This window comes from Condylura cristata, unplaced genomic scaffold, assembly GCF_000260355.1.
Source record: "Condylura cristata isolate star-nosed mole 26May11 unplaced genomic scaffold, ConCri1.0 scaffold00004, whole genome shotgun sequence".
NCBI classification, from domain to species: domain Eukaryota; kingdom Metazoa; phylum Chordata; class Mammalia; order Eulipotyphla; family Talpidae; genus Condylura; species Condylura cristata.
The window spans coordinates 50,732,352-50,750,034 of NW_004567105.1; the positions used below are offsets into that span (position 1 = coordinate 50,732,352).

Consider the following 17,683-nt stretch of genomic DNA (forward strand, 5'->3'; position numbering starts at 1 on the left):
AAGGGAATGAAGCTCCCAATCTTGAGGGACTTCTAGTCACAGCATATAACAATGGGTTCTGTTACTAATGCCTGGGTAGGTGTCTCTCTTGGGGAAAGGACACGACTCAAATAATCAAGTCAGGAATAGCTTTCTTAATTTTAGCTCTGATTTTGAAATGTGACAGTACCAAAAATTTCAAAATTCTCTAGGGAAGAATTAACACTGGAGTCAAAGTAGCAAAGGGCGTGACGGGGAGACTGCTGCCAAGACTAGTCCCCTCCTGACTTTATGGGGCAGCTCTGACTGACCCAGTAACCCCACGCTCAGGCTCCACTTCCTCATCTTTCAAGTAAGACAGCTGGCCTAGATTGCTGCCAAACTTACTTTCCACATGCTTTTTAAAAGATGCTTTTTAAGAAGTCATTAATAAAATGAATTATTTATTGCAAATGTTTGCACTGGCTTTAAAACACTCATTTAGGAGTATAGCTCTAAGCCTATAGCTCAGATCCTAAGTCAGTGTTTCTTTTTCTTTTTTTAAGACTTATTTACTTATGCATACCAGAACTGGGGTACAGGCCAGAGATGTGTGGGGAGGGGTAAAAGGGTTCACCAGAGACAGAGTGGGGAGTAGAACAGGTGGACTGACCGAAATACACTGCTGAGGGGAGCAGCAGGCAAGACCAAGAGAGGTCTGCTGCACCATGTGGGTCAGCTTCCTAGCTGGCGATCCAATGTGCTGCAGTGGCTGTGGAGAGCTTCAGAACGTGGGACTTAACATCTTGTACCACCAGGGAGGTCTTTAAATCAGTGTTTCTTAACTGCTTGTCCAGAACAACCAAAACTACATCCAGACTACACTAGAATCTCTGGGGTTGGGGTCCAGATATTAGTGGTTTCTAAATTTCTCCAAGAGAGTCTAAAAAAGAAGGCAAGCTAGAAAGGCTGGGCTTTATACCCATGCTCCTCATGGAAGGCATCCAGCAACATTATATGAGAGGATTATAAGAAATGATGAGTTCCTGGGCCCCACTCCAGACCTACTGCAGCAGAATCTGTATCTCACCAAAGACCTACAGACTGCACCTTTGAGGTACAGATGCTCGTTTCACTGGGTGTAGTGGCTACTCAAAACCACTAGGTGGCTTAGGAAGTCAGGGCCCAAAGTCTAGGAGGCTGGAATCAAATCCTGGGAAAGGGATTATATGGGCTTTTAGAGAAGAGAGGATGTGGATTTCTCTGGACAAAGCTCCTTATAAAGCTCTTTTAAGTCATCCACTATCTGTGTGTAAATAAGAGACAAATTAGAATATGCAGTCATACTGACCCATATTTGCATGAATGAACTAAAAATATGTAAGCACCTACTAATAATGGCAGTGTCTGTGGTGATAGGATGGGAAATAGGAGTGTACAGGGCAGGAGGGTTAAAACTTTACTGTATATCTCTTTATACATACATACATATATATATATATATATATATATATATACACACACACACACACACACACATATTTTGCTTAGCCAAGTGAATCTATTACCAATGTCAAAATAAAAACCACCATCATCCAACACAAAAATCCCAAAACCCTTTGATACCCACTCCAGTGGAATAGTGGTCCCCCGCCACCCCCCTAAAAAAAGCAGTGGTCAAGAGGTTGACAGAAGCAATAGGAAGGAGCTTGGAGGTGGCCTTTGGGTCAAATCCAAGATACAGAGAAGGGCTGGTCTCATTTCACCAGCAATCAGAGATTCCACACACAAGACAACACATTTCATTGCTATTGCCTAGATCCCACCTCTTCTTATCCTGCAATTGGCCACAATCAACAACTAAGGGAGCTAACAGTCCCAAACTGGGGATCTTCCTTTAAGGGAGGCCTCTGTATTGAGCCAAGAGTCAGACTTGGACCATTTCTCAGCATTTCCTCGAATGCCTCAAAGATGCCACCTGAGACCAATTCTCTCTCCTCTGTTGAGAAGTGCCAAGCCACTCCTAACAAATCTCAGGGGATGGATGCCTCAAAAGGTTGTTTGAGTCCACTGGCTACATTCCTGTTGGGACTGTTTCTTTAAACACCTGGTGTGGCACTTCTCTCTGAACTCCTGTCTGTCCCACTCTGGGCCAGCTCACCATGGTGCAATATGTCGCTCTTGCCTGTACAGACTTCTTTCAAAGCAAAGGTCATGTTAATGGAAAGAAATGTTTTACTCCTCAATGGAAATGAGTGATAAGACAGTGAGTTTTGGACAGAAGAGAGTGAGAAAGAATAAGAATGAGAGAGAGAGAGAACACATTCAAGAGCTTGCTTTTACAACAGTTCACAGTACAAAGAAGAAAACATTTCTACTCAAGCCCCTGAGACTATCTTCACCCAATTATCAGCCATACAACATGTATCAGTATGAGGACAAAGCATTCTAAGACCCTTCCAAACTTCAGTTTACTAAACATAGAGTTGAATGAGTTCACTGAACTCCAATGTCTCATGAAACATAAGTTGAGATTTCATCCATCTTGTGAAGTTCTGATATGATTAACACCCCCCCCTCCACATACACACCAAAAACTCAAAAACCACTACCCCAAGTCATCTGTCTCTGGCAAAGATAATGCTCTTCAAAGAAGAGGAGTCTCTTAACTAGCTTAATAAGCAGGAATAAATGTGACCTAGAAATTCTGACTTTATTAAGAAACCAAAGCAAGGAGGCAGCAATCACTCAAATGATGCCCAAATTGGGATAATTTGGGTAACAAAAGAGTCCCCTTTAGTTTCCAAATACTAGTTCTGCCAAACATTAGCTCCCCAATCATTTAAGAACTTATCTGTCTTAAGAAATGCTTGGAAGATGTTCCACATCATACACAACCCTGCTGAACTACAATGGACAGCACCCCATTAAAGACTCCAAGAAGTCTTACAGGAATGAATATTATTTTACTTCAGAAAAGACTGAGGTAAAACTCTGCAACTGCTCTTCTACTTAAAATCCTGTTTGGAAAACACTAACGTACATAATACCACACACGATGCTTGTGTTTTATCTTCAACTGTAAATCAGAACACATGCTTCCTGTACCTTTCTCAGCGGTCCAATGCACTCAGGATCAATTCCAGTGGCATCTATCGGTCCCTGATAACCTCTCCATCTTGTCTTCTACAGTGATGGTGTTCCTGCTATTTCAAACAATCCACATTTTTTGCTGACCTGAACACACCTGTTTTTTTCCTGCCTGGAACTCTCTCTTGCCCCATCCCCATCACTGCTCTTTCTCTCCATCTCTTTGCATTCCACAGGCACTTCTTCAGACATGCAATCCTCTGGCCTACTGAGTTACGCATCTCAGTTCCCTTCCTGGAACCCTGTCTCTGGGTCCAAAATCTGGGCTTACCACTGACCTTCTGTGTGTAAACTTGTTTCTAAGTTGTACAATCTGTAAAAAGGGGGTTAATCAAGGGCACCTGACACAGAACACTGCAAATTAAATGTGTTTAGTAACCTTTCTAGTACAGAACCAGCTATCAGCAGTGGTTAGTAACTACTTTTGGTGCTATTATCTCTCTTGTGACAAGCTATACTTTCTATTTGTTTTCTGCTTATTGGCTTTTGTGTTTCTCTACCAACTAGAATGTAAACTCCAAACATGTGGAAGTCTCTCTGCCTGCAACCTCACCACTCAGAACAAGACAGATAAGAGTTAGTCTGAATTAGAATGAAAAAGAGTTAGAATGAATAATCAGAGGCCTTCAGAACTAGTCAAAGGCCATGCTTGCATTTTAGATAAGCTTATCTTCATTAAGTCAGTCCCATCAGTCATTAAATCAGTCCCATCAAAAGTACAGAAGATGCAACACTGAGGAAGGCCAGTTCTCTCTCCCACCCCAAAGATGGCAGAACAGGCACTCACTTCCACAGCTGCGCATTCAGATGCTTCTCCACCATGAGGTTGAGGGCGCAGCGAAGCCGGTTCCACCTGGTGTCAAACACGTAATAGCCTCTTCCAATCTGCCGGCTCCCAAATGTGCAAAACTGAAAGACAGAGCACGATCTGTGTGCTTGCTGACTCTGGTAGGACATGCCTAGGGAGCGTTCTCTTTCCTCCAGGAGAGGAGCTAAAACTAACCATGAAGACAGAACTTACTCCGAGTACTGTATAGGTTGTAAAGCATGAGAGTGACAATGCCTAACCCTGAGTTTCATGGAAGAGAGGATAAAGCATGAGACGTCCCCCACATACCACTTCTGGGGTGCTCCATCTAAGCTGCTCTAACACCCTGACTACATCCCACATAGACAGGCATGTCACTGGCACGCCTCCCTGTAGTTAGTGCCCTGTCCCTGCTACATGAGAAGGTCAACACGGAGGTTAATGTGCAACTTACAGATGCTGGCTGAGGATGATGACCTGAATAATGACAGTCCAGTTTTTCAACAGACTCTTCTTTGTCATCGCCTTCTCCCTCCTCACTGGATAACCGAGAAGCTGGCTCAGTGGCAGGCAGGGGAGGGTGTGGAGACTCATGGACTGGAGGAGGGTCAATGAGGGCACTCCCACCTTGCTGAGCAGGGCAGCCTGGAGGCCTTGATGAGTAGAAAGTGCAATATGGATCAGATTATATGTCTAGGAATCAGCCCCAGTTTAACTGAGATACAGTAAAGTATCCAAAACCACTTGGGGGAGTAGGGGAGGAACCTCTCTCCTGCACTTTCTGATGTTATCGCCAAGTCTAACCAAAGGTTACCATGTAACTAGTTTTCTTTTCTATAGTCACTCAGTTGGGTCAGATCTCTTTCCAGTCTCTCCAAATAAGGGGGAAACACATGGAATTTAAGGGAATTCTTCGATTCCTCTTCAAATTTTACCTTGGTTGGGGTTACTTTGGCAATAAATGAAGTAACTGGCCAAATGCTCTAAAAGAACCTAAGAGGGACAGGAGTTGATGAAAAGATGGGATAGCATTACATTATATGGATAATCTAGAGCCTTTCATAATATACTTTCCCCTGCATAAATAAAGGCCTTTGGTTTTCAAATTAAGCTTGGTTTTGTGGACAGAAAAACTACAGTGAGAAGATGGCCAAAGAAGGGGCTTGCTAGAGCACTCGAGATCTGGGACCTGGCCACACTGAGGAGCCACCTGTGACCTCTCTTCCACTATGTGGCTCGGAGACCAGAATGCTCATGTGGGGACAGGCTCAAGCACAGTTTGGGACTTCCTTGATGGAGAAACTTCCACCCCTCTGCAACCATTTTAGGACTTGGTTGTGGGAAGGTGAAACATTCAGCAACAGTACCCAAGGGTGGCACATTTCTAAGCAGAAATACTTGTTGGCAATGGCCGACACTGAAGGCCCTCTTTAGGCTGGCTCCCCTCTCCCTGTTTCTCTGAAGACCGGCTACAAAGTCCTTTACTTCCACTTGGTTAAATATACAAGCACAAATATATGTAATCTTTAGTATACTATCATGTGTAAGGTAAAAACACCACTGCTTATTATACTGCCCTAATACCTAATACACACTTAGTTAAGAGTCTAAGCTTCAAGTGAATGAATGATAAATGGATGCCATAAAAACTCAAGCTGAATATCTATCCCTAGCAAGGGTTTCCAGAGCTATAGTTTGCAAAAAGTGAGACAAATGTATGGGAAATAACTGCCAAAGCCATGGGAAATGTTCTCATCATTAACCTGCTGGCAGGACCCAGGTTGCAGCTCTGCCCAAAAGGGTCAAGAGATACCTAATGTTGAGTCGGGATAGGGAATGTAAATCTAGTTTCACTATGATGCTTCCATCTGGCCAAGAAGAGACATGAGGGGAACTTACTGGAGGGCTCAATAATTTTTAAAGAAAAAAAAAAAAAAAAAAAAAGACTATTTAACAATCACCTCCACTGTAAACCTAATAGATGTTCCAGCACATTACGATTGCACTGGGGTTTTATTCTCTGGGGGAGCTGGAAAGAGCTGGAGGATCAGGCTTACCTTGGAAGACTGGGGGTGTGAGGTTTAGGTTTACTAGCTATGAAAGGCTTTGATTCGGAAGGAATCACTCCATGAGAGTTTTGGTGCGGCTCCTGTGACGTCCTAGGAGGGGTGGGATGCAAGTCCCTGAGAAGTTGTGTTGGTTGCTGAGAGTCCAGATGGCGAATCGATTCCTTTTCCCTGGTTTTGTTTTTGTGCTCGGCTAATAACACATCAAATTGTTTTCTTCTACCCTGGACAGCCCTCCGCTGGGCTAAGGAATGTGTCTACAGACAAAACAAACAAAACAAAAATACAGAAGCTGAGAATTCAGAAAGGATTTCGCTGTTGTATATCCAAAATACCATTCCCAGTGAAGAAATAGTCTGGACCATAAGCATAGTCAGAAGCTGTTCAGCATCCAATAACCTAAAATCACAAGGGTACAATCTTTTCTCTTCAGCTAGAATAAAAGCACATATTCCAGTTCCAAATGTACAAGGAGAATTTGGCAATGCTACTTCTACCAGCAGAAAGAATGTTCGCTGAGACACCCAATATGGAATGGAGCAGTAAAGGGTAGAAACACACAGCTGGCAGGCACTTAGATTTTTGTGCCATAGTAACAATTGGCTTATTGGGATTCTAACCATATCATTAGGGGAAAAAACCCTTCTCTGGGTCAGTTGGAATGCTAAATGCTAAAAAGGAAAATAATTATTCCATAAATATGTATCAGAGTCCTCTTTCAGTAACTGACAAGAAGAAAAATTAAACACCATTGCTTCTCTCTACTCCAATGAAAATGCCATTAAAATGAGAGAGGGACTGCTTTGGTGACTCAGAAAGACTTGAGATACGTAAAGAATGTAAGGCTAAAAGAAGAAAAGGCTGTGAAAAGGAAGAGGTAAAAAGCAGAGTGAATCCCTATGAAGATGCTCACTATGGAATTTAACAGGACAGAGAACATTTTTGGATCCTAAAACAATGCCTAATTTCAGAACTGAGGAAGGGACACACAGAGAACAAGGAGAATCAAATTAGGCCAGAGTCTTTCTTAAATGTGTTAACTAATATAAGCCATTATTTGAAGTACATCTTACAAGAACATATCTACACTCCAAATGCAGTTTGGTGGGGAACATTGGTGTGATTTTCCTTTAAGCCTCAGCTGGGGCTAATAATAGTCCCAGCAGAAGATAAAGTCAAGTTAACCTGACCATTCAAGACTTTTGGGTTCTCACTCTGTAAAAACTGCAAGGAGACAAACTGCAGTGGCCTCAATTCAAATACCTCAAACAGAAGTTAACTCTTCACTCTTTTTATGTCACAAAACACTGCAGACAGCACTTTGTATGTGTCTGTAGCCACACTATTATAAAATGATTTGCTCTACAGGTTTACATGCTTACTATTAAAGGGTGAATTAAACTTCTAATCTCTTTTAAAATTCAATGACATAAACTACCTCCTCAATAGATATATCTAACAGACTCAAAATAAATGTGTCTATTTTTGAAAAATATTTCTCTTAATTTAATATCCACAGAAAATCACCTAAATGAAGACAAGGAACTTTTTTATGCAGTGCTATACCAGCACCCAGTACAGCACCTGAAGCGTGAAACAGGCTTCAGACATCCCACCCCCCCAAAGAACTTAATGTGTTAAATTAAAGCGTAAATAGGCTTCTCAGAGTTTTGAAGAACATTTCATTACTGCTTACTCCCATCAGAACATTTCTGGGGTTGCACAGGTTCCTAGGATAAAGACTGACAGTGAAATTAGCTTCCAGAACACTCCCATACCTGTGTTCCCTGCTCCTGATACTTCGGTACCAAATGTCTTCTCCTGTTGAGCTTCCTGTCTGCCTTTTAGACACCCCCAGTATTTGTTCTGCCCCATCAGTGTCGTCACACATGATGCTTGCTCTATTCTGCCACCCACCTTTGCTGCATGTCAGTCTAGTACTCCGATGGCAAAGGAGAGTGTCCGCTAGTCTCTCAAGCGAGAGCTTCCTCACACGGCCCCCTCCTTACTGCCCCTCGGCAGTAACTGTACAGTTACATGAGGAATTATGGAATGAAGCTTTATGTTGTTCGTTAACTGTAGGCCCCGTGGGGTGGGGAGCATGCCTCAATTTTGTTCAAGTCTATATCCCCAAGTACCTAGAATGAGCCAGCGCTCACAATGTATGCAATGCATGTTTCAAATAACTGAGTGGACAAGGCTACCACAGGCAAAATCTATTTGCACCGAAGGTAGAGATCCCTAAATAGGATAGACCCAGCAGAAGGTAAAGTCAAGTTAACCTGTCTATTCCACACTGCTGACAATGAGCTAAGGAGAATGAGACAGCAGGTGGTGGGTAGACAGCAGGGGAGGAGTGACAGCAGTGGGCAGCATCAGATCCTGTGACAGCGAGGAGGTGCCCAGTGTCTACATCTAAGACAGCAAAGACAGGGCTGCACTGTGTGGGACATTTCGGCAGGGGCACTCAAGTATGCTTAGCCCTTCACTGTTTAATAGATTCAGGTCAGGATGGAAGCAGAGGAGGAGAACAGCATCAACATAAGGAATACATGTGTCCTCTGCAAGGTAGGCCTACTCAGATGTCAGTCCTATGCTGAACTCATGGTAAGCGGGAGCTAAGGATGCGTGTTAGTGCACGACAGGCTTCACACCATGCCAGAGACAGCAATGACACCCTTACAGAACACATAGAGAGCACACAGGGTTTGGAAGGAACATGGGAGAAAAATGCAAGAATCACATAAGCCAGTTCAGGAAAAAGGTTTGTCAAACTCTCTTGATTCAGAGTTTAATAAGGGTCTGGTTTGCCAGCATGCCTCACAGATGATTAAAAGAGCGTTAACTTAAAGAAAGCATCCTTCACTGATCATAGGTACTATGGCTCTGAGAGCAAGGTAGCACAACTAGAGAGGATGGCAAGCCGTGATGAGACGTAGAACAGGGCTGACACATGCTTTCACGTGTGCCCTTGGGCAGCTGAAAAAGACACAACTCTATAGAACTCACCTGGCTAACTTAAAACAATAACATACTACTACATGTATCCAATTTATATTAAACAAAAGCAATTTGCTCAGAGTAGGTGTTCTGACATATATATTCAAGGATGGGCTCAGTTGGGGATATCAAACAACCCACATTAGAATTCAATACTCAGGATATATATGCATAGGTATATTTTTCCCTCAGTAACAGTGATTTTAAAAGAAAGGCTACGTAAGTTACTCTTCACCAAACCTATCACAAAGATTCAGAACCACTGTAAGAAAATCTACATGTTGCACTTAAATTAGAAATTTAAATTAAGAGCCACTTAGCAATAACAGCTCTCATTTCTGAAGATTGTAACATTCCACCACTGTTTATGTAGTATACTGAGACCAGTTATCTTTTATTCAAATGCAATCTCTGGTAAAATTTTTAAAAATACATTTTTTACCAAATTTTAGAACACAACATTAACTTTTGTAATTTTTAACTTCTCCCAAACAAGAGTTTTTGAATTACATACTTCAGTGATTCTTAATAGTTCTGAAACCCTTTTGAAGGGCAGCTGGGATGCTCTACAGAGAACTGCACATAAACATAGATGCTCTGGCCCTCCCTAGTGGCACAATGTGTTAGGATGCAGCACTGCAAGCGAGCTGCAGCCACTTCAGTCCAAGTACAATCCCCAGCCAGGGAGGTGACCCACACGGCACAGCAGACCTCTCCTGTCTCACCTGCTGCTCCTCTCTGCAGTGTACTTCGTTGACCTGCCTGCTCTGTTCCCCACTCTGTCTGGGGAATCTTCTTATTCTCATCCTCCCTTGCCCCACACCTCTGGCCTAAAAAGCATAGCCTCAACTACTAGAGAGTGCAGTGTTGCCAGAAAGCCACTCTCCATAGAAATAATGCTGATTTTACAGCACGTATACCCCTTCCTACTAGGATGTATGGTTTTTTTTTTTTTTAAAGGAAATCCTCAGGACAGAAAAAAATATTGCGTTTTCTTAGTTTACATAGAAGTTAGGTTTCAAATTACTAGTATTTTTTAAAAACTAGAAAAATAAAGCTATCTGAAAGTCACAAAATTTTAAAAAGTAGCTCTTTAAATTTAAGAACCACAGATTACATACGTATTTTAAAAGTATATATATTCATAGAGATATTTCTGCTTGTTTTAAGTGAGTGAAATTCAAAACACAATAAAGGGTAGCTTTTCATATTAATGTTCACTGAAGAAACAGTAAGTCCCCTAAATACAATGCTGCTCACTGAAAACAAAAACTCATGTAAGACTGCAGTTAGTTAAAAAAAAGATGTCACACATTCTGAACTTGAAGTTTTCTTCACAAAACCGAGTTAACTCCACATTTACAAAATTCAGAACCATTCACAGGTCATCAGATCTCCTCTGGTCTAGACTCTGGGAGCAATGCAATCCATTCCAGTTTCTGTGCTTTTCTCAGAGTCTTTGGTTCTGTTCCAGAGGCCACCTACCTTGCATGTCAAAGACCGAGTACAGGGCTTCTTCGTGTCAAGATCAATGACCCCACAGTGTATGTCAGGATCGAACTCTCTTTCTGTCAAAAGCACAGAGAGACATTACATTGGGCTCACCAAACCCTCCTTCACTTTTTTTTTTTTTGTAAATAAGAAAACAGGAAAATTCACAGGACCAATAGTAACTTGTATAAAATCTACCAAATTATCAATCAATATAAAATATAAAGCATGTGAGCCTGCAAAACAGCAGTGATACCACTAAGAAAGTGAGAGACTACTGACATTAGATGACATGAAAGAGACTATTTAAGTGCGTATTAATTCACCACTCTATTCAGAAATAAACCACTAGATGGTATTTTTACATTACTAATACACACATCCGCTCTTTAAAACCAAGAATGAGAAGGGCAAGCATACTGCTTCAGAAATCCTCCTAAAGCTGAGGTTGATCAGTAAGAGAGGACTTTATAGAGCAGTTAATTTTACTCCTCCATGAATGCCCAACTTCTAGAGAAACAATAGGACAGAAAATGCAAAGTTACCTGATAATCTCTTATTTAAGAATTTCCTGTTATTGGAATTATCTTCAGGTTTCTTTTCCAGAGTGGGTGGTACAGGAAGCCCTTTGCCATTCAGAATCTGTCCAGGTGAAGGCAAGGTTGGCTTTGGTATTGAGGGGCAGTTAAGGCCAGGCTTGACTGAGGAACTCACAGTAGCAGGACAGGTTGGCCCCACCGTAGATTTCAGTAGTGTGCCATCCATCTTCGGATGAATCTTTTCCACTTTGACAGAGGGTGTCATGCTGTTATACAGGGAAGCAAGAATACCAACAACTGAGTGCACCAGCATCCCCAAGTGAGAGGGCTAAGTGCAGAGCCCAGGCCTACCCACACAAACTAGGCTCCCAAAGGGACTATCTGTTAAGATATTTAAAAAAAAAACAGAGAAACAAAAAAAAACTCAGACTTATTTAGTTTGTAAGTCCTTCTAACAAGTAAAATGCTCTAGTAGAACACACAAATTTACCTGGTCTTTTATCATTCCACAACAGTCTTACAAGTGAGTATATGAGGAGGAGGCTATCAAAAGGCCTACAATGGCCCAAGACTAATTACAGGAGACCTTTAGAGAGTGTCTTTCGAGAAGTAATTTTAAAGAAAGAATCACTCACAACAAAGTAAACTTAGTGGGCAGGGAAAAAGAACACTTGGAATTAGAGACAACTTCCAAGAAATGTCACTAGGGACTAACAAGAACTCAAACGGGCCTAAGACAAATGACCAAGGAGAGGCTCTCTATTTCTGTCAATGAGGAAGACCGATGTTTGTTTACTCCATAATGTACCACTAATGTGATAATTCTCCATTCCCAGAAAAAGGCTTCTGTGATAGGATCTTGGAATATAAGCACCTGGCACACAGCTGGTGAGAACGGAGTACCTGTGCAATAATAATGAAATAACTGCTTTTGAAATCTCACTAACATTATCAATTGGGTAGCAAATGGTGGTACAAAGCAAAGAGTTGGCCTGGTCATCCTTCTTAAGCCCAGCTCCACTAATGATACGGATTGATGAGGTTTTATAAACCTGGTTCAGTGGAGTCACTGCTCCGACAGCTGTTAAGCTGGCAAGTGACTTACACACTGCACTGGCATTTTATTTGGCTTTCAAACAGCTCCAGGAACTAAAGCCAAACTTGCTGTACTTGCACTTCTGACAGATGAGCAGAGGCTAGGGGCTTAGCAACCAGGACAAACAGCTCCAAACAGCTGTACCTGGAACAGCCTGACAGCAGCAGACACACTGCAAGATTCTGTGGCCTCTCCCAGCTGGCAAGGTCCTTGAGCAGCAGCAGGTGCTACCCTTAGATTAACCAGGTTATCAGACATTGGGAGTGAGGAGATACATGGCATACCCTCTAAAGGGGAAGAAGGCCAGGAAAAAGCCACCAACCACCAAGTTGTGGGATGTCAGGAAACAGCACAATATGTTTGCATGGGCTGTTCACTCACGTGACCACCAGGGGTGCACCAACCTGCCAATCTGCTGGCAACACCAAAGTCTTGCTTAGTGGGTGTGAATTTCTTTCAGCATTTGTTTATCACTGCTGTGATGTGAATCCAAGACTGGGGTGAGGAAGCTTTGCTTCCCTATTTCCTTTGCAGGCCCCTAAAATCCTCTGAATAGCATCTGGGAATCTTTTCATCTTTTTATTACTACTATAATCAACAGCAGCAGCAGAAGCATCAACATTCATGTGTTTCCTGATCCTGTGGTTCAGACATCATGCCAGTTGCTTGGCTCTAATATATGAACTCTGCTACTCCCAATAACTCTGCACAATGGCAGCTGTTTTTAGACTCTGAGGCAAACAGTGCCATGCCCAAGGTCACACAGCTAGAAAGTGAGAGACGTGGGTTTTGAACTCAGCCTGTTAGACTTTAAAGCTTTAAAGGGTCCAAACTCCTTGACTTAATTCGTTTCTTCTTCTTATCTGGCAAACAAGTAACAATACCTAGCTCATTGAATTAAGATAATTAAATGAAATACCCACATTGAGCTAAGCTTCAATAGCTCGCACACAATAAGTTATAATTTATTAATAAGCATTATTAACCTTATTGTTATTGCTATTCTGCAAAATCTCCCAAGATAGGGAAACAGAAACAACATATTTGAATTTTCCAAGGAACTTTTTTTCACATTATTCACAGATCCATTCAGGTGGCTGGCGTGATAGTTCCCCTTTCAGCATGCACACACTAAGAATCCCCGTGGCCATACTCACATTCTACTATGGGAGACTCTATTTTGATGAAGGTGATGCATTGGCCTGTTGTTCCCCCTGAGCTGCAGTTTCTCTTTGGGCGATTTCAACAACTTGGAACTTAATGAGGACGCACTTAGAACCCCTCCACTGGAAGAACGGCTACTTCCACTGCCACTGCCTCCTTTGCTTTTGGACAGAGAAGGGAAGAAGGAAAATACTGATGCGGGAGGAACAACCAGTGAAGGCTTGCTGGATGAGCTATGTCTCCTTTCTGCAAAAGAAAATAAAGATACGACACTGTGTAAGGGCAAGTCTCCTAAGGAACCTACAAGAGTCCCCTGAAAGCAACACATTTGGATTAAAAAATATGCATCACTACGTGAAAATACATTAAACTTAGCAGCTTTCAGAAATGGCTTATCTAGGCCCCACAGGCTTATTTAGGATTCTAGGAACAGTTCCTTCTGCTTAGGAAACATCTCAATATAAAGAGGTTTGTCATACTTAGCCATGGGGAAATGAAACAACCTTTCTAAACTTGAGAATATTGGTTTTTACAAGGTTTGAAATGAATCTCACTAGCTCCAACTTGTAGTCAAAAGAAAATTATTCATTCATATGCAGGGTGCTGCTAATTGACACCACACGCAATTCTTCCTTCCTAGCATAGTACCTCTCAATTTTCAAAATAGCAAATGTTAAGAAACAAATTGTACCTTCATTTTTTTCCCCTGTCACTACCCACCAGCATATGACACCAAATAAAACTGTTTCTGAGGTTATCTTATCATTCCTTAGAATCTGTGCTGAAATTTTCCAGTGAATCATTTCACTCCCTTTTTTAAAATAATCTCACTTGACTACAGATGGCACAGCTCCGGTTCACACCATGAAGATGCCAAAGGCGCAAGACAAAAATACCACAAATAACTATGCCTATTTTTTAAACCAGGAAGTAATTCATAGTTAAGTACAGACTACACAGGTTTAACTGAAAATAAATCTACCCACTGGAGAATCAGGTTTTCTCAAGAGAAAGGCAATCCATACTAAATAAATGTAGACCTGATGTTCTGTTACTTTTGGAAGCAAGTACATTTTTTGCTAATTTTATCCAATTAAGTGCCTCATTGTATCTGACTGTCTGCCTTCAATTAAACTTATTTAAAACAATACATTTACTTAACTGCAAATTTTAAAATGTATATTGTCCAATGTTTATAGTATAGACACAGTATGAATACTTAAAAAAATTAAGCACACTGGAACAATTAGAAGCAGCTATAACATGGTTAATTTTCAAAGTTCTCTCTGTTTTATTTCCAAATCTCTGTGAAGTTGCAATGACTTATTCCCTGAAGGACATTCAATAAACGCTATCATATACTTTAGAATCTACTCTACACCAGGACAAAATCACTGTAGACAAAATTTAAATTTTCCAAATTGATCACACAAAGGCCACAAATACGTTAGGAGGCTACACCGATAGTGATCTGTAAGTGCCTATTGCAGTTTTTCCTCCTTTCTGTCATAGAAGTTGTGATTAACAGAGGAAAACGAAAATATTTGAAGTGTAATAATTTTCTAAATTTAGCATTTGAGGTTTTTCTTTTTCTTAGATTTTTTTCCCTCTGATCCCCAAACATTCTGAATATACTTCCAAGCATCAAGCACTTGGCAGCCTAGATTGAAAAATCTGTTTACACTTCTGCTGCCTGCCTTGGTGACAGGGTTTCCCTGAGTCTTGTCTTGGTCATTTCCTCCTGAAAGCAAAGTGGGCTGCTTCAATTAGTATTTGCATGATTTGTAAAGCTTTTCTTGTGGAGAGGAGTGACTTTTTTTTTTTTTTTTAATACATAGAGAGCTGGGGTACAGGCCAGAGGTGCAGGGGATTCACCAGAGACAGTGGGGAGCAGAACAGGCCGACTGATGAAGTACACTACTGAGGAGAGCAGCAGGTCAGGAAAGGTCTGCCAGGCAATGCTGGTCACGTAGTGAGCAGGGATCGAACTCATGCTGAAGTGGCTTTAGCTTCTCTGTGCTGTGCTTTAACCCGCTGCGCCACCAGGGAGGGCCCAGCAGTGACTTATAACTGGCCCTAAACCAGTGGTTCTCAACCTTGGCTACTCTCTCTGGCATAGCCTACAAGCCTAAAAAATGCTGAGGTCAAAGTCCCATCCTCATCAACTATCTGCAATGCAGTCTGGGCACCCAAACTTTTACAACGCCCCTCTCCCCACCCCAAGTATGATTCCACTTTGCAGTTGTGGTTGAGAGCCTGCCTTACATTAGTCTAATGCCTCAAGAACGATTAACCACTAGGCTTAGTTGAGTCCAGACCACTGCCTGGCACAGGGCATTGTAAATCAGTTTGTTAAATAAAGCTCACTACTACTACTCATCCTCAACAGTATTTCCAGACTGCCATCAACTGCAAATTGCTTTCATCATTCTTAAAGTCACATAAAAATACTATTTTCACCTAACATTTTTAGTTATCACCTCTATTGTTCCCTCCCCATAGTCTAATATTAATCAGTCTCTCTTAGGGGAAATCACTGGTATTTTAGACAGAACAATTCTAACACAGAATTTCACAATCAGTGGTTAGAATTCCCGGCACTCCACTTCTAATCACTAGTAGTGCTCCTTTGCCAGGGACAACCTCACACTACCCCCAACACATTTTCAAATTGCCCAGTATGAACCAATTCTCAGTTGATAATGACTTTTCTAAAACAACAAGTATTTATGAGCTAAGAGGCTTGATAAACTTATTTATATATATTTCAGATATAACTGAATTTACAACATTCATCCATGTTAAACCACAAAAGCCATCTTGTGCGCCTTCTGTGGTAGCATATTACAGTAGAAATAGCATGGCTGTGATACAAATAGGAGGAGAGACCCCAACTAGAATTTTCACATTCCTTTTATTATTCTTTGGGTATTAGAATTCTCAAGCAAGTATCTCAGAGAAAATCTGATGTATTTTCTCTTGATATTAAATGATGTAAAAAATTTTTTTTCAATATTGTCAGTTCTGCTATAATACTTGTTTTGAGAATGTAAACCTATTCCAAAGCCAAAGATATATTAAGGAACCATTTTAGTGTAATGAAATTTGCATTTACTTTTACAAGAAGTAAAGAAGCACTTCATGTTCACTGGGTGAACATGAAAAACTACGTCCAACAAAATAGAGCCCCACGGGAATCCACATTAACACCCCAGCTCTCTCCTCCAAGCATCTACTGCGTACTTCAGATCATCCCAGGTGTTAGGAGGCACACTATTCAGATTTGTTGTGACAATGGTTTGGTTATTTCCTTCTACCACAGCACACCAGCTGCAACCCATCCATAATTTACTTCAGAAGTAATTGTCAGGCTTATCCCAGGTAAACTGGGATATTTATGTAGTTTTATAGTATTTAATCTATAAAAAACTGCTACAATTTTTATTATGTTTCTATTTGTTTCTGTGTCTCACTAAGTTTTGAGTGTTGGATCCAAGCCCCATGTTTCTAATGAGTCTCATGTGTTTTCTATTGTGCAATTTTGCATGGTGCAGTAATTTTTCAGGAATGCACTTGAGTTTTAGCAGAATTAGCTGAAACTTCAATCCTGTTCTTTTAATTTTCTATTCCCATCATTTTCATTCATTCTTTAGTGAATGCCTCTTTGTGTTAATTAGCTCTTGATATGGGATTTCACACTAGAAAATTTGCGATTCATAGTTTCCGAACATTTATTTTTAAATGTTATCACTACATGAGGCATCAAGGAAAAAGCATAACAACAAAAAACACAAAAATTAGGGTTCTCCCTGGTGGTGCAGTGGGTTAAAGCACTAAGAAGCTAAAGCCATTGCAGTATGAGTCTGATTCCTGCCCCAAAGATGATCCACATGGCGTGGCAGGCCTCTCCTGACCCGCCGGCTGCTTTCAGCAATATACTTCATCAGTCGGCCTGTTCTGCTCCCCACTCTGTCTCTGGTGAATCCTCACAGCCCAGCACCTCTGGCCTGTACCCCAGTTCTGTATGCATAAATAAATAAATCTTAAAAAAAAAAAAAACACAAAATTTATTTAAATTTATATATTTAAATATATACATATTTAAAATTTTATATATTTTACATCAATATTCATTTTGTCCAATGTATGCTTTCTCCTCTCAGATGTAGCCCCCACAGAATTCGTACCACCAATTCACCTGTGCACTATCACCAAGTCCCCTGTGCTCGTCCCTCCTTTTTCCTGACCTCTCTCCCTTCCCTGCCTCTGGCTTATAATTAGTTGTCTGTTTATTTTTGTTTTGTGTTTTTTGTTATTATTTGTTTTCCTTCATGCCTTAATTTAAGTAAGCTCATATAATGATAACATTTTAAAAAAAAACTGCATTTTCTACTTCAACAACAAAGGTTAC

The 17,683-nt window shown here is 41.1% G+C and overlaps 1 protein-coding gene across 1 annotated transcript in view; it reads right to left on the reverse strand.

The window, feature by feature from the left end:
* The window catches only part of ATXN7 (ataxin 7), an 85,206-nt gene that overhangs the window by 8,227 nt on the left and 59,296 nt on the right, over window positions 1-17,683 (reverse strand). The window contains exons 5-10 of the mRNA XM_012735163.1: window positions 13,266-13,518; window positions 11,019-11,278; window positions 10,468-10,550; window positions 5,974-6,239; window positions 4,371-4,569; window positions 3,896-4,017 (exon numbers count right to left, since the gene is read on the reverse strand). Of these exons, the coding sequence (XP_012590617.1) occupies window positions 3,896-4,017; window positions 4,371-4,569; window positions 5,974-6,239; window positions 10,468-10,550; window positions 11,019-11,278; window positions 13,266-13,518 (1,183 nt within the window). The remainder of the gene's footprint in view (window positions 1-3,895; window positions 4,018-4,370; window positions 4,570-5,973; window positions 6,240-10,467; window positions 10,551-11,018; window positions 11,279-13,265; window positions 13,519-17,683) is intronic.